General features: G+C 41.3%; 5 protein-coding genes and 4 non-coding genes across 51 annotated transcripts in view; 7 read left to right on the top strand and 2 right to left on the bottom strand.

Moving 5' to 3' along the window:
• The window catches only part of LOC6528343 (protein MTSS 2), a 36,491-nt gene that overhangs the window by 853 nt on the left and 8,742 nt on the right, over positions 1-26,896 (top strand). For 37 of the 43 annotated variants that reach the window (XM_015198908.2, XM_039370646.1, XM_039370627.1 and 34 more), the window contains exons 2-8: positions 7,168-7,399; positions 23,074-23,135; positions 23,921-23,994; positions 25,429-25,883; positions 25,941-26,198; positions 26,326-26,406; positions 26,513-26,815. In XM_015198908.2, the coding sequence (XP_015054394.1) occupies positions 7,328-7,399; positions 23,074-23,135; positions 23,921-23,994; positions 25,429-25,883; positions 25,941-26,198; positions 26,326-26,406; positions 26,513-26,815 (1,305 nt within the window). In that variant the 5' untranslated portion in view covers positions 7,168-7,327. The remainder of the gene's footprint in view (positions 1-7,167; positions 7,400-23,073; positions 23,136-23,920; positions 23,995-25,428; positions 25,884-25,940; positions 26,199-26,325; positions 26,407-26,512; positions 26,816-26,896) is intronic. The other 6 variants (XM_002089360.3, XM_015198915.2, XM_015198906.2 and 3 more) reach the window with 1 other exon arrangement.
• Positions 10,121-12,062, bottom strand: LOC6528351. The gene is made up of 6 exons (XM_002089364.3): positions 11,704-12,062; positions 11,373-11,654; positions 11,200-11,299; positions 10,946-11,137; positions 10,664-10,888; positions 10,121-10,595 (listed from the first exon to the last, which is right to left on the bottom strand). Exons 1-6 carry the CDS (start codon positions 12,015-12,017, stop codon positions 10,365-10,367), a joined length of 1,344 nt encoding a protein of 447 aa, XP_002089400.1. The 5' UTR covers positions 12,018-12,062; the 3' UTR covers positions 10,121-10,364.
• Positions 12,107-13,487, bottom strand: LOC6528350. Its single transcript, XM_002089363.4, has 3 exons — positions 12,649-13,487; positions 12,421-12,597; positions 12,107-12,348 (listed from the first exon to the last, which is right to left on the bottom strand). Exons 1-3 carry the CDS (start codon positions 12,892-12,894, stop codon positions 12,178-12,180), a joined length of 594 nt encoding a protein of 197 aa, XP_002089399.1. The 5' UTR covers positions 12,895-13,487; the 3' UTR covers positions 12,107-12,177.
• On the top strand, positions 13,241-13,313 carry Trnak-cuu. The gene has a single exon. It is a non-coding gene; the product is annotated as a tRNA-Lys (tRNA).
• Positions 14,101-14,173, top strand: Trnak-cuu. Its single transcript has one exon. It is a non-coding gene; the product is annotated as a tRNA-Lys (tRNA).
• Trnak-cuu lies at positions 14,625-14,697 on the top strand. Its single transcript has one exon. It is a non-coding gene; the product is annotated as a tRNA-Lys (tRNA).
• On the top strand, positions 15,162-15,234 carry Trnak-cuu. Its single transcript has one exon. It is a non-coding gene; the product is annotated as a tRNA-Lys (tRNA).
• On the top strand, positions 15,306-17,440 carry LOC6528345. Its single transcript, XM_002089362.4, has 3 exons — positions 15,306-16,853; positions 16,910-17,086; positions 17,146-17,440. Exons 1-3 carry the CDS (start codon positions 16,617-16,619, stop codon positions 17,320-17,322), a joined length of 591 nt encoding a protein of 196 aa, XP_002089398.1. The 5' UTR covers positions 15,306-16,616; the 3' UTR covers positions 17,323-17,440.
• Positions 18,000-19,128, top strand: LOC6528344. The gene is made up of 3 exons (XM_002089361.4): positions 18,000-18,335; positions 18,400-18,576; positions 18,751-19,128. Exons 1-3 carry the CDS (start codon positions 18,090-18,092, stop codon positions 18,925-18,927), a joined length of 600 nt encoding a protein of 199 aa, XP_002089397.2. The 5' UTR covers positions 18,000-18,089; the 3' UTR covers positions 18,928-19,128.

Here is a 26,896-nt window from a genome sequence, read left to right as displayed (position 1 = left end):
ATGGATGGAAAGGAAATGGAAGCTGCAATTGACCAACAACAAGTTTGAACCGATTCCATTCCAGTGGAAACGGGGTCCAAGGACTTCCAGTGCCCATTCCAGGCGGTCGTGAGAACCGAAAACTCCTTTCACAGCCAATCCAAACAGGATTTGTTATACACGTTAAAAAAAAACAGTCAAGCGTTTCATCAAATATGTTATAAAAGTGTTCATAAGGATTTTTGATAATAATTTGTTTTGATATTTTCATAACAAAATCAACTGCCAGTATTTGCAAAAGTTTTTTAATTCATATGATTAAATAAGTGCTAGTGAAGTGTTTTGACATGAATTTATTTCGGACGTAGATTAATTGTGCGATTTAAGCACTGCCAAAACGTTTTCCCAGTGCACAACTCCCCTTTTGAAGTTGCGCGGTAATTGCGCAAGTGCAGGGACTTCTCTTCCGACTGTTACCTGAAATTCGGTTCTTCAGAACGAGATAATTTTTTGTGAGATTCCGCTTGGGTCGTTTTCGTGGGGAGGCTTTGTGTTCTTTTCAACTCCTAATCGCAGCAGAAACCGGAGAAGCACGTTGACACCCATGGTGCGGACTCGAAAGTTCAGTTCCCATTCCCGGCTCTGTTATCGCACCTCTCGTTCTCTTTGCATACCTTTCAAACGACTTTTGTGCTCGCCGTCGAATGGAGCTGATAAGCGTAATTATTAAAATAGTATGCCCGGGGTTTGTTTACGTCCCGGACTGTTTTCTCGCGCATTTGTCTAAACAAATGAAAATCAGGCGGTGCATTCGCAAAATCGCTGTATTTTATATACATTCGTATGTATGTACATATGTATATACTATACGCTGCTTAGACACAAAGTGGTACTCAAATTCGAAAGAATGCCTTGGGTTATATGATTCGCGTGGAGTAACCCAATCTGCAAACCATCCAACTGCCGCACCTGTGCAATTGCCAAAAACGAGAGAATCCAAAACAGAAAGAAAGATAAAATTAGCCACAAACAGCTGTCGGCCATTTGGAAGAAACTTGCTTCAGCACTGAAAAAAAAAAATGACTACCTCATCCCTGATACTAGGACCATTTGAAGGGAAAGCTTTACTTGCTATACATATTACAAAAAATTACAATGGAATAGGAAATATTAGAGAATACTAAATGCAGGTAAAAACTCATGTAAACACACTATGAACAGTTCGTATTTGAGAGTTATTTTTTTCGGTGATCTTACCACGTTTATATAAACAGTAACCAGGCACTTGCGTCTTAATAAAATGCAAACAAAAATGCCCGAAAGGAGGAAAACAAATACCAGTGAATATAAATAAGTACTCGTACTGTGTCCTATGCGGAAAGGCCGCTGCACCTGACCAACCCCCGCCCCACCCTCATTCTTTTCCAAGCTGGAGAGCAGGGCTAAAACAAAGAAAACACGTTAACTGTTAGTTAGTTGTGCACTGATGGTTTGGGAAAACAATTATTATATTCTCGTTCCCATTCACTATTTTATCCAGTTTACCAATTAATAGACAACTATTTGATACATATTCATGAATCATTTAGCGCTTGCTTTCCTTTACAGGTATGTCAATATATTGCGACAACAGTTTTCAATTGGTAAACAAGAAAAAACGGCTGAAAACTTAAAATTTAACTCACTTAGCCCGAATGTGTGCATTGTTTAGCATTTTGCTGCTGCAATTCGAGTTTTTTGCTGCCCACTTACAAAAATATTTTCGTTTTCGTTTGATTGGTGAACTGCATGGGCGTTCCTTGTTGTGTGAATGAATCTGAGTTTGAATGAGTCCGCTACTCGAGACAGCTGGATCGCCCACTCGAGTGGAATTTTTCGTAACCACTTTTGATTTTTGGGGATCGTCTTAATGAAAATCGTGTCTAATCCAACTCGAGATTTGCCTCAAGCGGTTTTCACTTGGAATAAAAAGCTAATTAAAAAGTATAAAACTTTATCGCTTTCCTGGGTGAAAATGTCAAGGGTTCAGGGCTAGAAGCTTGTTTCTTTTCCGCAAGTGTATTAGTGATTACTATTAGTGTTTAGATGGCGGGAATGGCAAATTAGCAAAACCAAAATGGCTGTGGAATTCTCCGGGTCGTTTGAGCAACTGGCATTTTCTTATGCAAGAGAAAAAAGCTTTTTACGCTAACAAGACTGGAAAGGCCGGAGAAAGGCAGAGAAATGCCCATTGCTGATGGCCACAAAGCTGTCATGAGGAAGCAGAACAAAACGTGCTGATGGAACCAGCAAACAAGAACATAACAAACATGACAAAGTACGAAGTAACATGTGCCGGCTAACGGCACTCCAGTTATTCATTATTAACCATTGGCCATGGCCAAAACGCCGGCCAGAGAGCGTGAGTGGTTCTGACGTTAATGATAGACAATTTTCGGGCCTTTGTTAAAATTAGTTAATGCAAATTTACCCACCTTAACATTGAGTTGTCGAGAATTTCCGTACTCTAATGAGTTAAGAGCAAGTTCAGAACAGAGAACAGTGGTTTATCTCAGTGTAAATAAATATATTTAATGTGCTATTATTATTTTATTCGTTATTTAAAAGATTAAAATAGCTAAACACATAAACAAAAATTAAAAAAAAAAAAAATCCAACAGGGTTTAAAGCTTTAATGGGGTAACTGATAAATATGTTTTCGCTGTGTTTTACATTTTTTTGACATAGCATCTAATGTTGCAATACGTTTTATATTAAATTTAATTATCCTGAAAATCTTTAAAGTAGGGCACACTTACACCTGGCTATGTTACTACGCAATATCCTAGCCAAATACTGTTTTATTCAAATAACTAAACTGCTGAATTTTGTGTGGAAATTCGCTGGAAAAGAAACACCCGCCGCCATGTTCGCCAATGGGTCATGTTGTGTATCCCGACTTTATTTTCGTTTCGGCTGCCTTGCCATGTGTAAACTTATAAATTTATGCACAAATCGATTAAAGGCCCCGTCGAAATGCCGAAAGTCTATTTCGGGCGGGCAGTTGTGTTTACAGATTTGTGGGCGTTTGCGTTGCAAAATGCGTTGTGTGTTCCACATTCTCCCGAGTTTTAGTTTCTTTGGGCAGATTCAGCTGCCTGTTAACTTCCGATCGATACCCATAGATTTCCACATTCGTGGCCAAAAAAAAACGCGTATTTACAGTGCTACTGATTAGATAGTGCAGCCTATCAGGGTGGGATGCCTATCAGCTTCAATTATCGATGAATTGGCCTATTTTACAGCGTGTTGAATGCGCAACCCGCGAGTTAATTCAATTAAATTCGAATCAAAGTAGCCTTAGGAGTGAAATAGACAGATACATATTTCCCAAGGCATGCTCGCAAACATAAACACTGAGTGTTTTCCGTTTCGCTATATTTTATTCATAGAAAATTTGGGGTAATGACGTGCCATACGCGTCACTGGGTGTGGATGGGGGAGGTGCGCGGTGCGGCAGTTGGGGGAGAGAGAGCTAAAGCAGATGCCCTCACAAAAACACAAATCCCAGAAACATCAAATAGAAAATGCAGTGCAAAGCACAGATGACGCTAAAGATAGAAACCCATAGATAAACATGTGTTTCTGCTGGTGACGTTGCCGATTCCGTTCATATAAAACTTGATCTTTTGATTATCATCGTTTTATGCGTTCTTTCCCTTTTTGTTTTCATCGCGCGACCACTCGACACATTTCATTCGATGATCGGCGCTTTCCTAACCACGGATCAGCTGAACCAGACCCCGTACTCAAGATGAGAGATCCCCAGGCCCCAGACCAATATCAGACCAAGGGCCGAGACATCTCGACACTTGGCTGACCACAGATGGCCAAAGTTGTTAGTGTTGGTGTTGGTGTCAAGTTGTTGATACCCGTAGTTGTTGGTGAAAGTGTAAAGTCATGACGGACCTTCCGCTGCTGATGCTGCTGCTCATACTGATGCACAATTTGCCGGCTACAACGTATCGCTTTACGTACAACTTACAACTTACAACACATAAATCCGCTAAAAGCCAACCTGACATTAGAGATTTTCGACCGCGCCCCATACTTCACATTTCCAAGTACATATACAATCCCCTAGGCAGCTGTAAAATTATTTCTTTAACCAAATCCCAGCCAGAACTTATGGGACACAACAAGCCCAAGAAAAACAGAACATTATGCGCCGAGTGGATAGGAAAGTCTCCGGCTGTGCATTAAAGTGGAGGGCTTGAAATGGGACATTCAGATTTATTTGCTGGCTATTTTTACTTTTCATCAATAAACAATGTTTTTTAAAAAGATTTTTAGAAATATGGACAATTGTAATAGATGTTTTCCTAAACTTAAATTAAAGAAATACAAAATTGTTCGTATACTTCATTGTTTAGGTTTTCTTAATGCATAAGTTAGCAGTAATTATTTTTAGAAGAGCTGAGAAGGTGGGTTCAAACATAATTATTGAGAATTATGCGATGGGTGCGCTAAGTACTCCCCAGTTCTGGCTTAGTCTTCAGAGCTATTGCTGCAACACGTTGTTGGTCCACCCTAATACTGCTCATCTGCATTTACGCATAACAAACGCAATATCCAAAGGGGGAAATTCAAATGGGACAAAAATGGCGGTGCGTGTGCTTACATCTTTGCCAAGCAATTAACGGCAGCAACTCTGTCTGTCTGTCTGTCGCCCTTGAGAAAAGTGTGTGCCACACTTGCCCCTCTCGGCTTCCCGTTCCGTCAGTCAAGTCACTTCCTGCCATAGAAATCCCGACAGCATGCAACATAATTGGTGTACAGACGGGTACAGATGCGGCCAAGACAATAGAACAGCGCTATTAGGTCATTTTTACCCTAGCTAGAAATATTTAAATCTTGTAATTCACGAATTTAGGATTCCCTCACTGGTGCGCTCCAACTTCCTCCCTATTTGAACCAAAGCAGCTTCCGTTCGTTTCAACAGCAATCTTCGAAAAAACGCAGATAAAGAGTCGGTAGAAAATAGAGCGTAGTATGTAATATGCAGTTTATGTTGTTTAAACTAAAAAGCATCCAGCGCCAGCATAATCATCGGTAGAAGGAACAACACCACAGCATCATCATCTTGACATTTGAGCGAGATTTTACGCGGGTTGTCTTTGAAGCAAGATGCTCCGCTTCCCATCCACTTCCCCTTACACAATATGCCCCATTTTCCGAGCTTGGGGCCGGGAAAAAGGTTTTGCTCTTCTTTTTGGGGCTACTTTGTGAAATTGTCGTTTTCCTGCTTTTGTTTTTATTGCACGATTTGGCAATTTGGACTGGCTACTGCCGAAACAGATTCCCTGATCGCATCACGATCTGCAGGCCTTAACTTAGGCTAGTGACCCATGCTTTAAGCGAATTTCCCAAGCCCGCAATCGCGAGTTCATCTCTGTGCTGAGAAAAGCTCCTATTTCCGCCGCATTGCACGTGGACCCAATATGAGCATGCACTACTTGTCTAACCAGTTTGGGCTTATGATTTAAATGCATCCACTTAACTGGGTCAATGTTTCGTGTATATACATATACATATGGCCCACTATATGCCTCTTAAACCAGATTTAAAGCACTCAATTGCCGAAAACAACAACAACTTATTTCCGTACTGCAAAGGAAACTGCAACTCTGCGACTAACAACACCAACAACAGCAATAGCGACAACAAAGCGGGCCTGTCATCGTTTGCGTTGTGGCCACAATTTTATCTCGAGAGGTCATTTACACTATTCAGCTAAAAAGAAGCGAGCGAAGAAAATGAGAGGCAGCTGAAAGTCTACTTGTGACTTCCACGACGTACGTTTGTAAGTCTGTGCGTCAGTCTGTTTCGCTGCCAGTTCGGTATGACCCGTCTAGATACCCCGTACTTAAGGATATCTATCTTAAAAGCCCGCCTACCCGGCTACCTTAAGCCATTTAGTTGTGCATTGAAACAATGTAGTTTCATTCTTCAGATCATTAGACAAGGATTTCCTTTAAGTTTAACTTGTATATTTGGATTCTTTAATGTAGTTCCTTACATCAATTTGTACTATGATCAGTACTTGAACTTAATTATGTATTCAGACTACATATAGACTTATCAATTACTGCAAGAAATTTTCGTATCTTGACGGCTTACATACATATATAGAAAGAAGTTTGTATTGTTTAGTTTCCGAATGCCATTATTCCACTACTAGTAATCTCTTAGTCGGAAAACTGTTTCGCTTTCCTTCCTTTTCTTTGCCGACAAACTAGCACTTTGATGCTTTCTTCTGCTTTTCACACATACATAGACGAAAGATACACAGTCTGGGCAATCAGTACTCGTTGTTGCGTCTCTTTATCACTGGGCTTTTGCTTCCTCCACGCTTGAGTGTCTATTGTGAACGCTTTCTGAGTGCAACAGAGTTGCACTGACTTACACAGGGACCAACAAGCCAACAAGCTTGTACCCAAATAACTTCCCTCTGAGTTTCCCTCAATGTCGCAATCAGCCGAAAAAGAACTGAGTTGAAGAGATGCGGCCTTAAAGCCGACTGGAGATCGGTCGAAGGTTATTGCTCGCGTGGAAGTACCTGCACATAAAAAAACCTCTAATTGCTTCCTAGGCTGGCTGGCGTTAGATTTCTCGACCAATCTGCGCACGTTTGAAAGCGCCATGAAATTAGTCACGTATAGCGAACTCTCAAATGGGTCAAAACTATTGTACTATTGCACTTCCCCCACGAGAGTCGTTTACATGGGTCTCAGGTCCGGAGTTTTGATTGCAAAGCCCGTAAATTGTGTATGCCACTTCCTGTACTTTGTTGGCAGACATATCAATAATCAATTAATAATTAGCATTTAGCCTAGCTACATGAGCAATAAATCAAAGAGTCATATCAGCACTCACGCACTTTAGGCACTCTGAAATTGGGTCAACGATCCCTAAATAAAGTTTTTTACTGCGCCTTCGCCATCAGGGAACTCCCACTCTCCATCAAGAAGTCGTATATTAATAAGCCTAATTATGCATAATTGCTTGTTTGGAAAGACTCCAGTTTACATTTCTGATAATTTACGAGTCGTATGGTGCAACGAATTTTAGAGATTTCGATCGGAAGTGTGTGTAAATCTGCTTGTAAAGCATGGTTATTTATAAACTATTATGTTTCCTCTTTTTCAGATAACAACACAAGGCATACTGAAATAGCTTTTTCTTTCCCATCAAAATGGAGGAAAACAAAAAATAAAAGTCACCCAAATAAAAACTGATAACGAGTAATTGAACGACGAACGAAACCAATCGACATACATACCTGCAAAACCAGCTAACACTAAAAAACATGGATCTAAGTCTGGAACGCGATAGCTCCGCGCTGGGTAGTCTGTTTCAGCAGATTATCAATGACATGAAGGTGAGTTTTTCACTTCTTATTCTACAGTTTCTGCGGAAGTGCAATGTAATTTTAAGCACGAACCCCGCAACTGAATGTTTCGTTTTCGTATACGGGTTCCTGGAACTGTAAAACATTTTGGGGAAGCATATATATTTATACATATATGTACTTGATCACGGGGTCAGTCTTCATTTAACAGAAAAGCTACATAATGAGAAAACTTTTCTTGTCAGTGTGTCAAGTACTCACATAATTGGTAAGTGAGTGTAAACGAAAGCCTGAAGCAGACAAAGATGAAGAAATTTTATCAGCCAGATATGATATAAAGCGATAAATTAATGCAGTTACTATTTACTTCGCAATGTATACTTCCTCTAATTTAAAACAAAAATCGCTTTGCTATTTTTATCTAATGGCAAGCAATAAAACTGCAAAATAGAATTCATGAAAGTCACACAAAATTCTGCGCATTTATCTACGTCTAGTTTCGAAACACAAAACTTTACTCCGCGAACTTTTTGTTGCTTTTATTTATCATTAATTGATTTCATTGCTATCTCCCCAGTCTGTGGTATCATTTTTTACGGAATCCATGACGCCATTTGTGGCAACTTTCTTACAAAATCATTATTGTGCTTATATAATGGCGAACCAGGCAATTTCATTTAACAAGCGTAAATTAACGCCGGGCGCTCGGTGTCTCGGAGTGGGCAAATTTTTATCTTGAGAGGCTAAAGCCTCTTGATAGGGAATTAATAAAAAATGGGCTTCCCAAAAATAACATAATGACATAGGATGTTATGTGACTAGTAATAGCTGTCTATGACTTAAAAGCACGAATTTAAGGGTTGTTAAAACACGTACATCTAACTTGCACTTTTTGGCTTCATTACATTTGTATAACAATCGGAAGAACAGGAACTTTAATATTGTTGGTGGCGTTTTCAAATCGGACGTGCATAGTAACGTATTCTGTCGTAATGAGTTGAAACTATTACTTGAATATTGAGTCATATACTGAAAAAACTTGTAATGAATTTGTGTGTGAAGCTCATCTCTTCCTTGACTGCCAGCGCATTCGTAGCTCGTGATTTTAAATCTCCCGTCGTCTTTGCTTCATTTGCTATTCCGAGGAAAATTACATTTTAGCACATTGTGATTGTAGTCGTCTCCCGTAGTCGTCTCGTGGACAGACGGACAGGTGTTGGAATTCGTTGTGTCTTGGGTCTGTCGGCGGGCATAGTACCAAAATAAACTGGTGATGGGTGGAGAAGAGATGAATGACGCCGCCGTCCCGCCCGCAGCTCACTATAAATAGGAAAACCCAAACTTCACTCAAGGAGTGTGAGCCAAACTTTGCAGGCAGAAGATTGCTGTCAGATGCGGGCGAGTGCATTTTGTATTTATGAAATTTGGAAATTGTTCGGCACGCAATTGTGCAGAAGTTGCGGCTCTTTTTCTGTGTGTTTCCAACCTAAGTGTGAACTAGAGCAGAAACACATACTCGCACAGCCGCAGCATGTGCAATATGAATGGCTACATGGCTACATGGCCACATACATTCGCCTGCGCTCGGCTCATCTTACCAGGTAATTCTTGCTGCCTTGCCGTGCTCTGATTTTGGCCTGATTCATGGCAAGAGATAGCAGCCGGCGTTGTTGCTTTGTGGGCAGATCCGCTGGCCAACTTCTGCTAAGCTGGCAAATGCCATTGCAAATGTCACAAACTTGTAGAAGAAGACCGCATTTACCCCCGATGTTTGCTAAAAGGTTAAGTCTAAAGGTAGAAGGCTGTGCAGTAGCACAAGCACTAAAATTAGTTTCGTTTTAATTGCTTGACTGCCTCTCCGTCTGACTTTGGTTTTTCTACCATTCTTCTTTTTTTTTTGGCAACAGACCAGAACAAATTTATTCCCGTGCCAAGGTAGAAACAGAAACTTCTTTGAGGCTGCCGCAACTTCAATAAGCGTAAAGTCTTACATTATTTGCTAATTTCATTCTGAAATAGTTTTTCCTAACGGGATGCCCGCAGATAGCCGGCAAATAAACGCGGCTAATTCCCAAGTTGCTGAGACGCCCCAATGTTTATCCACGCATGTGGATGAGGAATCGAAAAACGAACAATTGAGCAAACTTGGAGGTTGTTAGCTTTACCCAACCGCTCTGCTTCGTTGGCTGCATTTTGGGCCAAGAGATGCCAGGCTGAACCACTCCATTGTACGATGGCTGACGAGTAATCGCCGGATAAGCAGACAAATTGTCACATTTTATAATAGGAAATCTTAGCTGCGCCATCGTCGGTTGGTAACCGAAGACGGTACAAAAAGCGCACTGCAGTTTTCGTTATGAGTTTTCTGCAAAAGTGAAATTTTTCTGCTCTCTGAACCCAGCTGAACCGAACTGAACGTGTCGCTTTCTTCACTTTTGCGGCTTCCACCCTGTGGCCCTGCAACAATTGCCGACACTTTAATTTGCTTACGATGTCCGGCCGGAACATCAAACCTCTCCGATGTTGTTAAGTTTATAACAATTTCATGAGCTTTGTGTTTACTTGGCAAGATAATGTGCAGTGAAACAACTGGTGCTACTTGATGTTCTTGTAATTGTAAATATTTTAAGTGCGGTGGCTTTCATTGAATACTTAAAAAAATATCATGATTTTTCTAGCAACGATCTTATACATACAAACAAATGCTCTTGCTTCCGCGTATTACGTTTAATATAACCCTAGAAGTACAAGTAACATAATTAACAAAAGTTTTATTCAGCGTTTCTATGTTGTTGAGTGTTACTAAAAATTATAAGAGTCGCATAATCTCTCTTTAGTGTACAACACATGCGATATTTAATTATTGATTATTTTCATTTCTTTGATTATCTTTTGAAAATTGATCTGTTAGTATTTACAAATGTAAATAAAAATTGAATTTGAATGAGCAAAAAACAAAAAAAGCTGCTCCAAACGATTTTATATAGTGCCAAAGTCATTTGCAAAAAATCTGTGTGCATTTATAAGCTATAAAAGTGAGAAAAAGGTACATCAGGCCGTATATAGTCATGAAACTGGCTCCGAGAAAGAGGCCAATGGCTCCTCCAAACGACATTATCAACTGATCCGTGCTGAATACAACCCTGCGATTTATACCCATCTTTGAAATGTGCAGCTTGATGATCAGCGTCCGCTCGAACTTCTCGCCATTGTAGTTCACATCGCCCTGGAGAAAGGGTTAACTTAATTAATTGGGGATACAACAACTTATGGACACAATATTTCTCCACCTACCCCACCTTGCTGATTAACTTCGAAGATGTTAAAAGTTCCCCCCCGGCACGACGGAAAGCAATCGCAGGGTCTTTCAAGCCACTTGGAGCGGGCTAGGCAGAGCATTCCAGATACTTTGCAGATTGGAACTTCGGGAGCTGCTACGTAGAAATAGGGCTTACAGTTGCATAGGCTGAGGGCCCATTTGATGCGGCACTCCAGTCTGCAAAGACTCGGGTGATAGGGCTACAAGGACTTTTTGCTTTTTAGATTCCACGCATTAGGTAAAGGTCTTAAACTCACACTGTAATACTGCAGATTGTTTTCGTTTCTATAGCGACACTTGCGATATGCCACCGGTAGATTTCGCACCTCACTTTCCGCCGATGTGGAATATAGCATAATATCGAGAACTGAGGAGCTGGCAATTTTAGCATCAAAAACGAGTGTTCGCAGGTCGTTGGGTAGCATCAATTCGTTGACATCATGAAGGTACTTTATGGTGATTTCGTTTTAAAGTGTATGGAAATACAAAAGTAATCATAAATGCTGCTTACCACAACCAGGTGGGCCATAATGCTATTAAAAGGCTTTAAAGACGTGATGCAATCACTGAAGTAGCCGCACTTTCTCATCGGGTCCACATCCATAGTTTCTCTAAGAAATATTTCAGAATTATGTGCTTGAAATGGCTCATTTTATTTAGTCTTACAGTTGCAGTTTGACTTACAGTTTTCCGTAGGGATTTCCGTATCGGGTTAACTGGCTAGTGGTTTGGCACAGACCCACCTCAGTAATGATTGGCGCCAGGACAACAGGGATTTCCACTGGTATAATCTTTCTTTGCAGCTCCAGCAAAATGTTCAAGTAATTCACGTTGTCCAAACTGCTATCATTCTCGAAGGGTAGTAGATTTTCCAGTGTGGTGTACTGAAGACCGTTGATGGTAAGCAGAAACTTCCTATAGTATTCTGCTTTCTCTTTGTCTTTGCTGGCATCCACTCCCCAAAGTCTAGATAATAAATATTATATTAATTATATTATTATATGAAATAACTCACTCATTTATAAGCCTTGGGATCTCCGCCTCATCGTGATATCGGGGGCACAGTGTTATCCCCACGTGGGAGAAATTGTGAAGCCCAAAGAGATATTCGTACTCGTAGACAACTGGGTTGTCCCGGAACCGGTACCACTGGTTAAGGCAGCTGCTGATGGCGTAGTAAGCCGAGCCCAGGATTATGAATATCCAAAATAGGCGCTCGGTCCAGTGGAGTTTCTTGCGGACGATGTAGGGCATGCCGTGGATAGAGGACTCCTGGCACAGCTCTGCGAGCCAGTCCGGTTGCATCGACCGACTCCTTATGGATTTCATGATGAACTGAACAGAAGTTCAGAAGTTTGCGTACAGCTTTTTAGTGACCCGTGTAATGCCCCGCGTAATTCATAGTCATGGACACCTTGTTTGATGTGCTCAATTATAGACTTTAATGGTGTTTCGCTGTATGTTCAGCATGCATATAAAATTGTCGTGTTTAGATGCGCTCTACAGTGCCCCGGTACTCCACGCAAATGGACACTGGGCGCTTAAAGTTGCGCTTATCGAAAGCCTCCAGTTGGGCTACCAGCTTGTAGCGCCCTTCCAGATTCGGAACATTCAGGCTGGCCTTCAAATCCAGTTCGAAGTCTTTGTACTTAATAACAGCCTAAAATGTTTTTTTGAGGGATGGGCAAAAGTCATTGGAGAATACTTAAAACTAGGATATACATTTTCTTACCCCCGGTGTGGTCAAGCACTTTTCCTTGATCTCGTCGGAGTTGTTAATAAACTTTGTCCAGAAAGTATACCAGTATTGGTTCTTATCGAACATATTTTTGCAAAAGTTATTGGAGCTGGCGCTAAACATAGTCTTCTGCCAAGTGCCCTTATCCAGCCGATAGACTTGACCAAACATCTGAGGGATATTTAAGTGGTTTATTGAGCAAACGTTCCCTTAGGGACTTACTTTCAATGTGTCTCCTGGCTGGACATCTTTCCAGACCACCTTGTGCTCTCCTTCAACTCGAACTTTAGAACCGAGGTTGTGTATTGTAAGAGAAGAACTTTCCAACATCGCTTCCAAACTAAAAGTGTTGTCAGGCTGATTCTCGCAAGGTGCTAAAAAGCCATCGTCGTCCAATGTTAACTGGTACTCAATCCCTCTAGCCAAACAGATGACTTGGATCACCAGGATCGTAAAAGTAGCCTTCATATTAACAAGCTTTCCGGTATGAGGATGGGTGCCAAATACTGCACGTTATATACAGCTTCGAGTCGTCTAATGATTCTAATTGCACAAGCTATACATTTTGATAAAATCATTGTCTTTAATAATTTAAAAAGGGGGCGTATATAATTTGGCACGAAAATAAGTATGTTGCCTTAGTTGGAAAACTCCGCGTGCCAGTTTTGATACTGATCTTAGCTAAACTATTATTATTATTTATAAACTAAATATTAAACGAACAGTTCTAAGAGAACGATCTAAGAGAACGAATCTGTTTATAACCATTTGATATATTTTCGCGAGTTTTGACAGTCAGCGGATTCGTTTACCTGCCCGGCTAGCTCAGTCGGTAGAGCATGAGACTCTTAATCTCAGGGTCGTGGGTTCGAGCCCCACGTTGGGCGATCAATATTTTGCTTTAAATATTCAAATTTTAATAATTAATAGACAAGAACTCATTGTCGACACTATCGACTATCAGATACCCGTTACTCATCTAATCATGTTTAATTCAGATTTTCACATGTATGTATGTATGTATATATAAAAATGTCTTTTTATACCCGTTACTCGTAGAGTAAAAGGGTATACTAGATTCGTTGAAAAGTATGTAACAGGCAGAAGGAAGCGTTTCCGACCATATAAAGTATATATATTCTTGATCAGGATCAATAGCCGAGTCGATCTGGCCATCTCCGTCTGTCCGTCCGTCTGTCCGTCTGTCTGTCCGTATGAACGTCGAGATCTCAGGAACTACAAAAGCTAGAAAGTTGAGATTGGGCATTCAGACTCCAGGGACATAGACGCAGCGCAAGATTGTCGAATCATGCTGCCACGCCCACTCAAACGCCCACAAACCGCCCAAAACTGCGACGCCCACACTTTTGAAAAATGTTTTAATATTTTTTCATTTTTGTATTTGTCTTGAAAATTTCTATTGATTTGCAAAAAAACTTTTTGCCACGCCCACTCTAACGCCCACAAACCGCCAAAAACTGTCCTTCGCACTTACACTAGCTGAGTAACGGGTATCAGATAGTTGGGGAACTCAACTATAGCGTTCTCTCTTGTTTTTGACTGAAAATGTTTTATATGTTGTAGAACCAATACTTTCATAAACTTATTTTATAGGTTTAATTCTAAATTTATTCAGTTTTAGATCGTTTTGACAGCCAGCGACCAAATTCACATGCCCGGCTAGCTCAGTCGGTAGAGCATGAGACTCTTAATCTCAGGGTCGTGGGTTCGAGCCCCACGTTGGGCGATCAATATATTTTACTCTAAATATTCAAATTTTAATAATTATTAGACAATAACTCATTGTCGACACTATCGACTATCAGATACCCGTTACTCATCTAATCATGTTTAATTCAGATTTGCACATGTATGTATGTATGTATGTGTATATACATATAAATGTCTTTTTTATATACGATTTATTTTACTGGTCAAAAACTGCTGATTGGAATTATATAAAAATAGGTAGATAAATATGATTGTAAGCATCATTTGGCTCGATCCTTATCTATATGCAAATGTTATTCAAACATTATCTGATAGTCAAGAGACTAGACAATATCATTTGATCTTATTTTTGACTGAAAATGTTTTATATGTTGTAGAACCAATACTTTCATAAACTTATTTTATAGGTTTAATTCTAAAATTATTCAGTTTTCGATCGTTTTGATAGCCAGCGACCATTTTCACATGCCCGGCTAGCTCAGTCGGTAGAGCATGAGACTCTTAATCTCAGGGTCGTGGGTTCGAGCCCCACGTTGGGCGATGCATTTTTTTTTATCTATTAAAATAAATAGATTATTTCTAGATCTACGCTTTTAAATTGATTTTATATTTATTAATTTATAAATTATAAAAAATATATATAAATTAGTATATTAAATTAATTTTGAAGAAACAAACTAGTATGTATTTAGTTGTCTTGTAAACCATAACTATTTCGAACAAAACTGAAGAGTAGGGACTATAATGTCTCTAGGTTTGACATCAAAGCGCCCTTTGCTTTGTCTTGCAATCCAGTATTTATTGATTCGCTGTAAATATTGAGTGTAATATCCATCAATGTGTTAATGGGAGTATTATATACATATTTATACCCGTAACTCGTAGAGTAAAATGGTACACTAGATTCTGTGATACTGTTGATCCATTAAATTCTATACATATAAATTTTATGATTCTTAACATTATTTACGAAATGAGAGCTTTTATCGGCGATCATCTCAAGTGCCCGGCTAGCTCAGTCGGTAGAGCATGAGACTCTTAATCTCAGGGTCGTGGGTTCGAGCCCCACGTTGGGCGAAACGATTTTTTTTCTAGCTTATTAGCTTATTCTTTATTATTTTATTAAAAATGTTCTTTAATTGTGTTTTTGATACTAAGCGTTTGGTTTACGCCTGTGGTTGCATAGGCTACAAAACGAAAGTCAATTTTAATTATTTGTTTATTTATAGACGAGACCTAATGAGTTTTTATTTATGGCAGCAGTCGTAGTTGTTGTTATTTCAATGACAATGTCCCGTGTGCTTTTCATCTGTCCCTCGCGAATATCGTTTGCGCTTTTCAAAAGTCTGAAAGCCATTTCAAGGCTGAATCTCGCCTGGAAGTGGCAGTTCACTGTGCCACCGAACAGGATGTGGACAGGATGCCATCATGCATGTCATATGTGGGGAAGGTCCTAAAGCTTAGGAAACAATTGTCCTAGTCTGTACAATTGTTGTCGGCTATCTGTATTGTTCGGAAAAAAATGGATAAATTATGCAAATATTGTGTTCAGATCTCGGGGTAAACATATGACGCAGGTCATATTGCAGCTCATGCAATTCGTCCCATATGTTTGCATGGAGACAGGGAAATCTGAGATCAGACAAGAATGCGAAATGCATTCGCCTTCTAGACTCAAACACAAGCAATTGGAGAGCATGAGAATCATATTAGCTGTATTAATTACTCTGCATTATTCCGTAAATAGCTTTGCGGGAACAATTCTAGACGCTGTTTCCGCTGCTAATGTGGAAAGACTGATGTGTGCCGAGTGCTCTGCATGTACACATATATGTATGTATAATGTCAGCTACAACAGCAATCAAAGGGTAGTTAATTAAAATGAATATGAAATTGCACTTGTGATTCACAAGCTGTGATTAAATTGCGGTATGTGTTCATTTCACTTGTTGTGGATATGTAGCAAATCATGATATCATGCAAAATAGTTACGATATGTAAGCAATATTTCATATTTTCCTTAATTTCGATGCAAAAAACAAAATTTTTAACAGAGCGAGGGCTTGAGAAAGAGTTTACCATTCCTGGTTTTGGCATTGTATATGATTCTATATTTAGGAACATATGGCAACAAGAACAATCGTAATGCCTATTTCGCTTAAAAATTGTGACGCTATTGCCTAAAACCTTTACGTATTTTGCTTATACCAGATTAAAGAGAATGATTGTGTTGTGTGTTGTGTACGTCAATTTACATTGACACTGGTTTCCTCGAAGCTCGTCATGATTAAAGTGAGCTTCTTGCCTTAAATGTCGATTTGATATAATGTCGGACAAACAAAATGGTTGTAACTTTGTCGCATGTCGAGTGGATTAATGATGGCGTACCATGATAGAAGGAATAATGATGGCAGCTACTATAAAAGGGTCCCATTCCACATTGTGACACTATTGTTATCATGAAAACTCTGATGGTTCTCATACTTGGCTTTGCCAGTTCCTGGGCCGCGGACTACGAGCTGTTGCTCGAGGACCCTGATATCTTCTCACCCTGCACCGAACCGCCGCCCGGATCGATTGGATTTCTCGATGCCTTCGACATTGGCAATCTGGTGCTCGACCAGGACGCGGACATCATTCACCTGTCCGAGAGTATCACCTCAAATTGGGATGTGGAGCCCACAGATCGCATATCCGTAATTCCCCCCTTTCTGAAGCGCAATACACTGAATAATAAGCAATTGCTCTTAAGGCCAGGTTTGCATTAATGCACTACAACCGCGGCAGCTGGGAACCGACTATATTTAGCATGGCCACACCGGATTTCTGCGCCTCAATGTTTGATGAGAATCAGTCATGGTTTAAGTACTGGACTAAACACATTTCGAACCGCGATGAAGTGATGGAAAAATGCTTTAAAACACCTGGTGTGAGTTATACCTGCAATCAAAACAGCGCTCTGCTTTCAAACTTTGGATTTTATTGCAGACCGTTCTGAATCACAATCCATTCGATCTGCAGCTGCGTCTAACGGACATCCGTGGCGCCACTCTAAGGGGTCGATACAAAGCTGTGGTCACCTTTGAGGCTGTCGATGAGAGGGACGTACCGCGCCGTAATTCTATTTGCTTCGAAATCAGGGGAGAAGCCGAAAAGATAAATTAATATCTTAATAGTTCAATCTGTTCAAGGAGCGGCATTAATAATCTAACAAGCAATATAAACGCAGGATCTACATGTTTCGAAAATAAAATATATTAAATATCTGCCTAACTAAGCTAAATTCCAACGAAAAATTTTCTGTGCTCGTAAAGTTAGAGGGTATCCTTGATTTGGTTCAAAGTATCTAACAGGTACAGCGAACCTATGAAGTATATATATTGTTGATCAGGTTCACTAGCCGAGTATATTCGTGTGATTTCGGGAGCTATAACGATAAAATTAGGCATGCAGATGGTAGAGACGTAGAGGCAACTTTGTTTTAGAAGATTGCCACGCCCACTACGACACCCAAAAACTATCCGCAAACACTTTCGAAAATGTTTTCGGCTCATTTCATTTTATGATTTGTCTTGCCATTCTCTACCGGTATACCAAAATTTCTACCCATTTCTCCCAATTTCTACCGATCTTCTAGAAAATGTTGATATTTCTCGTTCACACTCATTTTGTTATTACAATTGCTTGTTTTACAATGTTTAAGCACGAATATTTTCAAGGCCTACTGGCGTTGACATGCCAATTATATTGTTACAGTTTGACAATATCTGATTAACAAGATGATTGTTTCATTGTTGCATGTTGAGTCGATGTACGATGGCATACCATGATTAGAAAGGGAATCATGTTATAATGTTGTATGGATCAAAAATATTCCCAATACCATTGTGGCAGTGGCTATAAAGGGTTCGGATCTGACACTTTTCGGTTCTATGGTCATCATGATATTTGTGCTGCTGCTCTTATTCGGAGTGATCAGTTCCTGGGCCACTGATTACGAATTAATGCTCGAGGATCCGGACATATTTTCGCCGTGCACTGAAGGTCCGCCCGGATCCATAGACGCCCGCCAGGCAGTTAATTTTGACGATCTCGTAGTCGACCAGGAAGCGGATATACTTCGTATCTCCGGGAACGTCACTGTCGTGTGGGATGTGCAGCCCACAGATCGGATTACTGTAAATCAAATGGAGTTTCAGAATAATCCTGGATTTTAATATCAAAACTCTTGCATCCGTGTAGGCGAGACTTGATTTCCTTCACTACAACCGCGGTTCTTGGGAGCCCACTGTTATTAGCATGGCCACCCAGAACTTTTGCTCCATCATGTACGACAAGAACCAGTATTGGTATAGATATTGGACAAGGTACATTACCAATCGCCATGATGTGGAAAAGAACTGCCTCAGAGGGCCTGCAGTAAGTGTAGTTCAAGCCATTTAACAACCAAATATGGTAGAATATAATAGCAATCCTATATGGGATACAAATCATTTATATTCTTGTGTGCAAAGGAGTAAACCCAGTTTGGTGTCACGAGCCACTATACCATTTTGTTTGTACCATATTTTGCAATATTTCGTTTTCTTTCAGACCGTTTTGGTACACGAGCCCTTCGATCTCATGCTAAAACTAGAGAATTTTCGTGGACCTCTTCTTAGAGGACGACATAAAATGGTCGTATTGTTTAACGCACTAGATGAGAGGAATATACCGCGACCAAACCCAATTTGTTTGGAGATCAGAGGAGAACCTCTTAAGTTGAACTAGTTGATTGAATTGACAATTTTGTTGGAAATTATAATTTAATATTAATACAATAATAATTGCGAAAGAGAGAAAAAGAAAACTTGTTTCGACACTAATTAAATGCAATATGAATATTTTAATCATAATTACATAAATTGTAAACACATACGTTTTTTTAAATATAAAATAATTGTATAGTCCGGTTTGTCTTCCATATTCTCACTTATTTCGTTTTGTTTTGCGGTTGGAGGCACGCGTTGAACGCAACTTGAGTTCAAGTTGCGGTTTCCATATCGGCTAGCTGCGTGTGGCAAGTATCTTCTCGGGTATCGACGAGAATAAGGAGAATAAGGGAACAGAAGGTACTTTATACCCGTGTACCGCCTGCCAGAGAGTCAGATGTATTGTTTTTTGGGTCACGATTGCCGTTGTTAGATTGTGAATATGCAAATTCAACGGCCGGTTATTGGATTACCTGATGATCGTTCATATCTATTCAAATTGCACCAATCGATTTGCCAATTTGCAAAGCTCTTGCTTCACGGAAAATGATTCTTGAAGTTTAGCGAAAACTTTCGAGCGGCAGGGAACCCTCGGAACACTTTCATTTCATATTCCCGGCAAATAATTTTCTACTTTCTAAAACCAAAAAGCCAGCAACAATACTGTCTTTAGGTGCAAATTAGCCGAGCACGATTTTGCAGCCTCCTTCGAGCAATCTGGCAAAATCAACATCTGAGAAATAACCGATACTATGGCCGCGGGCACTCATATATAGTTCGTCGGATCGCATAGAAAATCAATCAGTGTGGACTTCTGCTTCGCAGGCTCTTCGACTTAGCATAAGAAACGGCTCTTTCTGGAGGCTGCAGCTTTGTTCGCCAACCCAAAATGCTAGCAATGTAGGACGTGGCGACGGGATGACTCTGAACCCGTTTTCTTTTTGTCCATCTCCACCTCTTTCCACCTAGCTGCTGCTGGGAATCTTTGGGGAATTATCGAGGAGCAGCACCGAAAAAGCAACAAAATTGCAGCATGAATGGGGCTGTGAACCAGCTGGAGAGCCGGTCCGTGTGGGCTGTCTTTGTAGGCTATTGGAAAGATCAAGAGTTTATAATGCCAGCTCCACGTTTGTTGTGTGAGCGGTGTGTGTGTTGTGAGCGGTGTGCATGGGTGTGGGTCTCTCCGCGGTTGTGTGAACTTTTCCAGTTTGCTCTGACTGGCATAAATTGTGGGTTTTTAGGTGTCTAGCTCACTGTTTTTCCGGCCGCGGTGGCTTGCGAAGATAAATGAATACACATTGAGAGGCTGTGGTGTACTATACATAGATGCACCACGTCCATTGCACTCGCTGGCTTCCCCTGTGCTTAGACTTGATTTCGATGTCTGACAGAAACTGGAAAGTGTTTTGAATACAACCACGTATTGGCCGGAATGGCTGCAGGCTCGAAATCAAGATCTTTCAGCTCGATGACTGGTTATTAAACCGTAAGGATTACTTACAAAATATTGGGTAAATGATTTAAAATTAAATGCAGTCTCAGTGGCTTAAGATATTAATCAATACAAATAACTTACAAATGCCAAACTGAATTGATCTTGAAATTAAGTTAAATAGGCACTTTTACTATGCGTTGTAGGACGCTAATAAAGGCGTCTAGCTGTTTTGCAAACCAGGTCCATTCGCCCATTCATAAGGCGATAACCGAACTGGGATTAGGACCAGCTGAGCTCTCTACCATCTCTCTACCACAAAACCCAACATCCACGCCAACGCGCTCTGTTTGGGCCTGGTCAACGTAATGACAGCTTCGCGTGTTTCGGCCCGTGAGTGGATGGCTGGCTTATTGGTGGCTTGGCGGCATGGTGGCTACATCGCCCCACGACTACAAAATGTTCATTCACAAAGTGCCGGCAAGACGCCAACGCATTCGAGGCAAGAACCGCTTATCAAGCTGTCGCTGGCGGTCTGTTGTCACACACAAAAAATGGTTTTGCAACAAATAAAAAATAATAATTTGCATGTGGGCCGCGTCTTGGCAACGTGGTTCAATCATTCAAAAAATCAGCTTATAAGCTTTGAACAATTTTGGTCGTTTTTCTGTTGGAATTTATTCTATTCCGATTTTTGGGGTATTTTTATGATTTTCCTCTATCCCACACATCATATTCATTGCATTTTTTAAATCTATAAGCATATATCACGGTAAAAGTAATTAACATGTTATTATTAATAGTAGTATTTCAGATATTCTAAGAACTAGATGACATTTTGCCTTAATCCATATTTATAGGGAGTGTAACAAGTACTTTCCAACATAATAGGTTCAAACCTATTTTTGGTCGAACCAAATTTATTATTTATTTTATCTTGCATGTGGAGTTGCACGCAGTGGCTGTATGGCAATATATAAATAAAAAAAATTAAATAAAAGTTGGCAAAAATAGCCGAAAATCGATTTCCGTTCAGCTTTTGTTCGTGTTGTGCTTCGCCGTGTTGTTTTTATTTGTGCATTTCCTGGCTTTTCCGTTGCCATTGTCTCGTTCGTTTACCTTTGAGCAGTGCTGTTTATGCAATTACCATGGCCCAGAGCCGGCTTCTTTTGGGCATTTTGCATTAAAATCGATTTTGCAATTGACATTTTGATGATTGTACCTGTTACTCGTAGAGTAAAAGGGTTTACTTCGTTGAAAAGTATGTAACAGGCAGAAGGAAAACCATATGTATATATATTCTTGTCCGTCTGTCCGTATGACCGTCGAGATCACAGAAACTACAAAAGCTAAAAAGTTTAGATTAAGAATACAAACTCCAAAAAGTATACATTAAAAAAATGTTTCGATATTTTGTCATAAATTATTAGTATTGCAAATTTCTATCGCCCACAATTTCTCCTTCGCACTTCCAGTAGCTGAGTAACAGGTATCAGATAGTCGGGGAACTTGTCTATAGTATTCCCTTTGGGTTTTACGATGTGTTTGGCACTAATTTCTGCCCGGTTGCGCAAAAACCGAAAGTTAAATGCAACTGTTGTTGACATTTGGGCTGTATGAATAGTCTATACTTGCTTGGCTCCTGCGATTTGCTCACCAAATGGGAACATTTTATGTCTTAATCAAGACAAGACGCCTCCTGCTGCTTTTGATCTTTGTCTGCTTTGCTCATCTTGCTTTTGCTTTCAATGTCATTTATTGTGTAATTGAAGCTTTATTATGGGCAAAACCTAGCCAAAACAAAACGAAAACTCGTTTTCGCTTTTATTGACCATTTGCGCGTCCTCACTCGCTATTTTTTCTCTTCAAGAAAGAAGCACACATAAAGTCTTTGGCTGCCTTTTACGGCTGCTTCATAACAATCTGCCGCCGTTTGGCCATCGTGACACTGATACTTGGCCAGAAACCAGCGGCAACGCTTTGTGGTCTTGACCAAATAAGTTTGTTGAACAGGATTGTGTGACAAAAACCCATGTGGGAGCCATTTTAGCTCGCTTTTTGGCTCACTCTCTTGACAAGAATTTGTGGGATTATTGACTAAGGTTCCCATATTCCCATGCTGAATCTATGATGAATATTAATTAAAGTTAATCCCGAGGGAATTGGTCGATTCTGTCTTCAATCGAGCCATATGGATCTCACCCACTTTCATTACATTAAATGTGTCTCTCACTTTGCTTATTCATGTCATGTTTGGGATGTTTGCTCGTTGAATTTGCACAATAATTTTCTGCTTTATTCGCATTTAATGAAATGCGCAGACAACAAAAGTTAAACTCAATTAGATTTAATCCAGCGAAAAAACGATGACGATATGAACTTTGAACTTCTGGGCTAATGGAATAAACAACGATTCCCATTTTAATATGAAAACACGCGGGTAATTGTAAATTAAATACATTATTAGTTCAGTTACTAGGTTGGAAGGTGTCTTCTTTCCAGTTTAAAAGCAACCTTAAGTGGAAACATTCTTTTCTGTCATCCAATTCAAATTTTCTTACAGATAAGAGGTTTTATTGTAGCATATCTTGACTTTAAAGGAATGCCCCTCGAAATCACTTAAATTTGGAAGATATATGGCAGTAAAACCTTTGGCTTGGTTCCAAGTACTAACTTAGGGGCAAAATATTTGATACAATTGATTTACTAATTTATTATCTTTTCCTGTTGCAGAATACTTCGCCCCTGTGGGAGGACTTTGTGGCTAAGGCCGGAAAACTACACACTTGCTTAAGGTAAGTAAACTTTGGGTCTAAATGGGTTGCTTCATTCTGGAGAACGATATTTCATCAGCGGCCAGCTAACGACTGCAGTTGCAAAACTCTAGAACGAGAACTGCGTGTTAATAAACTAAATGTTCGTATTCCTAAATTTGTGTTTACGCTGTTCACTTTCTCACACTGAGGCGTATATAATGTGTCTATAATTATTTTTGTGCTCTTTCTGCTGTTGCTAAATTTTTTAGTCGTTGAGTGGAGACCACCGCCACAGACTTCGGGCATTTGTTTGTTTTATTTTCTCTGTGGTTTTAATGCTCAGACTTGGCCTAAATTTTCTTGAGGGGCGAGGGTACCCGCGGCAATGTCTGGCTAAAGTATATAGTCGCCGAATAGCGGCTGCATTAATCACTACCCCAAGTCCTATTGGCCGAGTTCAAATCACGGGACTTGCCAAAACGCGCTTCGAGTGTTTGCCCACTGCGCTTGACACACATCTTGACCGATTTCCCGCCAGGTGAAGACGCCCAGATGGGTACCACTTGTGTATACCCTGGATGTGGGTATTAAGTATTACTTACTATGGTTCCAATCATTAAAGAATTACGACTAAGTGTATTTCACGCGATAGGGTATTCAAAGCTTCAGATACCGCAGAAACTGTGTATGTTCAGTGTGTATTTATTTCTAGCTGACGCCTAATTGAAATATCGCCCACGGGCAATTGGAGAAGATGTTTATTAAATCTAGCTGGCTGGGCCCACAATAATAATGATGTTTCATTTGCTCTCCTCTGTCCACAGGGCCGCCATCCAGGCAATCGCCGCCTATTTGGACGCCTTCCAAAAGATAGCCGATGCGGCGACCAACTCAAGAGGTAAGTTCAAACCGTGGATTCGTCTGGGTGAAAATACGGTGGATTCCCCTACGCCGCCAGCTCCGGTACTGTATCTCTTTCCGCTGCTCATTATTCATGGGTCTATTCGCAGTCGGCGGCGGTCATCGATCTGATTTTTATACACATTCATGCTTTCGTTGTTTACGTTCTCGATTTCCCCCTTCTGCGTTCGACTGGCGATGTTGCTATTCTGTCTGACCTCACGCATTTCGTTGGTTTTGCTATTTATATTTATTTATCGAGTGCCCGATTATGCAATGTCCGACGTCCGATTCTCGATTCTCGCAGCCCACCTCAGTCCGGACGGGAAAAGCGTTACCAGATGGGAGAGCTGTGAACTAGCAACTTGAATATAGCACAAAATGTGGCTGTTCCATTGACATTTTCCACCTTTTATACTCTCTTAACGCCCTCCATGGATTTGGTGTGTGGCTGGTGCTAAGTGCTAAGTGCACATCCTCGTGCCAACCCCTTTGGCACCAAAAGCCTGCCCGCCTGGTCGTTTGCACTTACTAAATGGATTCATTAGTTTTAGGGGTTACTTGGCTCAGTGCGGTCAAGCATCGACACAAGTGTCCGTTCTCCTTTAGAGGCGTCCCAAATGCAACTCGAGTCTCAGTTTTAGATTCTCGATTCGCACTTGGCACACGGTCAACATGAGGGGTGCTCAAGGTGGTGGGTTTTCTGGGTACCCAGCAAGTGGTTCTAAGAGCCGGTCTTTCAAAGGAGACTCGACCCAATAAGCTACTGCCTATTTGGCATATAAGTACACATTAAACGAGGATGGAAAACGTTATTATTTGAGTCGGAGGCAGTCCGAGATAATCGGGCGCCTGTCACTTGCTGGTGATATGCAGACGCAGAAGCAGGAGCAGTAGCAGTAACTGGTGGCCTGACCAGTTGTCCCGGATCCGACTTTGAATCGAACTGTGGCATGGCATAATGGGCACACACGGGACTTGGGAGTTGGGAATCGGGACCTAAGACTGGAGAAATGGAGTCCCGATTCGTGTCGCATGCAATGTTGTCTGCTGCGCCTCCAAATTGAAACGACAGCCCATGGCGTGCGATTGTTGCTGCATGCTCTAAACATTTCCGCTGCCAGCTTAATTCCTCGTGCTCCGTGGATGAATGGATGTTCCCCTCCAGTAATTTAATTTGGCAACTGTTTAATATTGCATGCTTACATGCTTAATTTGGCTTACGAAACATACAAGGCAAGGTTCTAGGCATTTGATGGCGAAACAGGCGGAAAGTGTAACATATTGTCTTATATAAGCTAAGTTTAATACATACATGATAACTTTCCGAATAAAACATTGGATTTTAACATTTCGGGAAAGTCGGTATTGAATGATTAGATCAAATGCAATGTTCTGTTTAACATGCTCACTTGTATTCCCTTGATTGCAGGCGCCTCAAAGGAGATCGGCACCGCCCTGACCCGCGTTTGCCTCCGACACAAGGCGGTGGAGACACGTCTGAAAACCTTCACCAGCGCCATAATGGATTGCCTGGTGCAGCCGCTGCAGGAGAGGATCGAGGACTGGAAGCGCACGGTGGCCACCATCGACAAAGACCATGCCAAAGAGTACAAGCGCTGTCGCACTGAACTGAAGAAGCGCTCCAGCGACACGCTGCGCCTGCAGAAGAAGGCGCGCAAGGGTCAGACGGACGGATTGCAGTCCCTGATGGACTCGCACATGCAGGATGTCACCCTGCGCCGCGCAGAACTCGAGGAAGTCGAGAAGAAATCCTTGAGGTCGGCCATGGTGGAGGAGCGTCTTCGCTACTGCAGCTTTGTCCACATGCTTCAGCCAGTGGTGCACGAGGAGTGCGAGGTCATGTCAGAGTTGGGTCACCTACAGGTGCGTAGAGCGGTGCTTACATTGTGTGCTCAGTGACTAATAGAGGTTTTTTTGCAGGAAGCCATGCAGTCAATTGCGCTAGTGACCAAGGAACCCAGTGTCCTGCCCCAGGCCTCCGAGGAGCTAATTCACGACGCTAAGGCCAGCATTAATCTGTACCCGGAGTCTCCAGGTGGCGGTTCCGGCTCGCAGGGCGGCGGCTGCTCCAACTCGCTGGGTTCCCGAAAGAGCTCCGTCTGTTCCATCAGCAGCATGAACAGCAGCGGCTCGAGCAACTCTCCCGGTCACCATCACTATCCGCGCTCCTTGTCGCAGGTGCGTCATGTCACAGGGTTTCGTAGTTGCCCACCAACCATCAAACCCGCATTTGGCATTGTGGCGTCCGCTCATTTCTTGGTTTTCATCAATGGTCTTTTGTGTTTCGTTTTCGTTTTTTTTTTAGTTTGTAACGCCCGCAATTCGCTTGAAACCTGGTGAATCCAGTGATAGTGGCTTTTGCTCATCGCCAGCTCTAACAACACAGGTTTTCATTTCTTTTTCTTCCGTTAAATTTTACCAAATTACAAAGACTTCTCCGGCTTATCTTTAACTGCTTTGACTTTACTAACGACTTTGCTGATTCTCCACAGACCTCGAATGCAACGAATCAAACGGCAAATGTCTCAACCTGGCCCCCACATTCCCAGGATGGCGTCGACACACTGCCACCGACCGCGGACCGTCCGCACACCATTTCGACGGCATACGAGAAGGGTCACCAGCGTCCTCCACTGACCGTCTACACGTTCCAAAACCCGGAGACTATTCACGAGTCGGGCAGCTGCTTGAACAACGGAACCGCAGCCCCGAATGGACAGCCCTTGTCTGGACAAGCCACTCCGGCCACCCAGAAATCCCCGGCTGCCTCACTTAGTCGGCCCCCCTTGCCAGTTGTAAGTATACTGGAGTTCAGAACTCCAGTATTTATTGATATGATACTTATGTTGATTGCGCTATGTAAAAATATCTGAGTT

Source organism: Drosophila yakuba, chromosome 2L, assembly GCF_016746365.2.
Source record: "Drosophila yakuba strain Tai18E2 chromosome 2L, Prin_Dyak_Tai18E2_2.1, whole genome shotgun sequence".
In the NCBI taxonomy this organism is placed as follows: domain Eukaryota; kingdom Metazoa; phylum Arthropoda; class Insecta; order Diptera; family Drosophilidae; genus Drosophila; species Drosophila yakuba.
This window is presented reverse-complemented; position numbering and strand designations above follow the sequence as displayed.

What these genes read in the sequence shown, in the direction of transcription:
- LOC6528344 (XM_002089361.4), top strand. Translation starts at nt 18,090, where the DNA reads ATGGTCATCATGATATTTGTGCTGCTGCTCTTATTCGGAGTGATCAGT. An exon ending in AGCCCACAGATCGGATTACT is followed by an intron (nt 18,336 to 18,399) that starts GTAAATCAAATG and finishes GCATCCGTGTAG; the next exon opens with GCGAGACTTGATTTCCTTCA. An exon ending in ACTGCCTCAGAGGGCCTGCA is followed by an intron (nt 18,577 to 18,750) that starts GTAAGTGTAGTT and finishes GTTTTCTTTCAG; the next exon opens with ACCGTTTTGGTACACGAGCC.
- LOC6528350 (XM_002089363.4), bottom strand. Translation starts at nt 12,894, where the DNA reads ATGAAGGCTACTTTTACGATCCTGGTGATCCAAGTCATCTGTTTGGCT. An exon ending in AGCCAGGAGACACATTGAAA is followed by an intron (nt 12,598 to 12,648) that starts GTAAGTCCCTAA and finishes AATATCCCTCAG; the next exon opens with ATGTTTGGTCAAGTCTATCG. An exon ending in AGTGCTTGACCACACCGGGG is followed by an intron (nt 12,349 to 12,420) that starts GTAAGAAAATGT and finishes AAAACATTTTAG; the next exon opens with GCTGTTATTAAGTACAAAGA.
- LOC6528351 (XM_002089364.3), bottom strand. Translation starts at nt 12,017, where the DNA reads ATGAAATCCATAAGGAGTCGGTCGATGCAACCGGACTGGCTCGCAGAG. An exon ending in ATCCCAAGGCTTATAAATGA is followed by an intron (nt 11,655 to 11,703) that starts GTGAGTTATTTC and finishes TTTATTATCTAG; the next exon opens with ACTTTGGGGAGTGGATGCCA. An exon ending in AAGTTAATCAGCAAGGTGGG is followed by an intron (nt 10,596 to 10,663) that starts GTAGGTGGAGAA and finishes CCCTTTCTCCAG; the next exon opens with GGCGATGTGAACTACAATGG.
- LOC6528345 (XM_002089362.4), top strand. Translation starts at nt 16,617, where the DNA reads ATGAAAACTCTGATGGTTCTCATACTTGGCTTTGCCAGTTCCTGGGCC. An exon ending in AGCCCACAGATCGCATATCC is followed by an intron (nt 16,854 to 16,909) that starts GTAATTCCCCCC and finishes ATTGCTCTTAAG; the next exon opens with GCCAGGTTTGCATTAATGCA. An exon ending in AATGCTTTAAAACACCTGGT is followed by an intron (nt 17,087 to 17,145) that starts GTGAGTTATACC and finishes ATTTTATTGCAG; the next exon opens with ACCGTTCTGAATCACAATCC.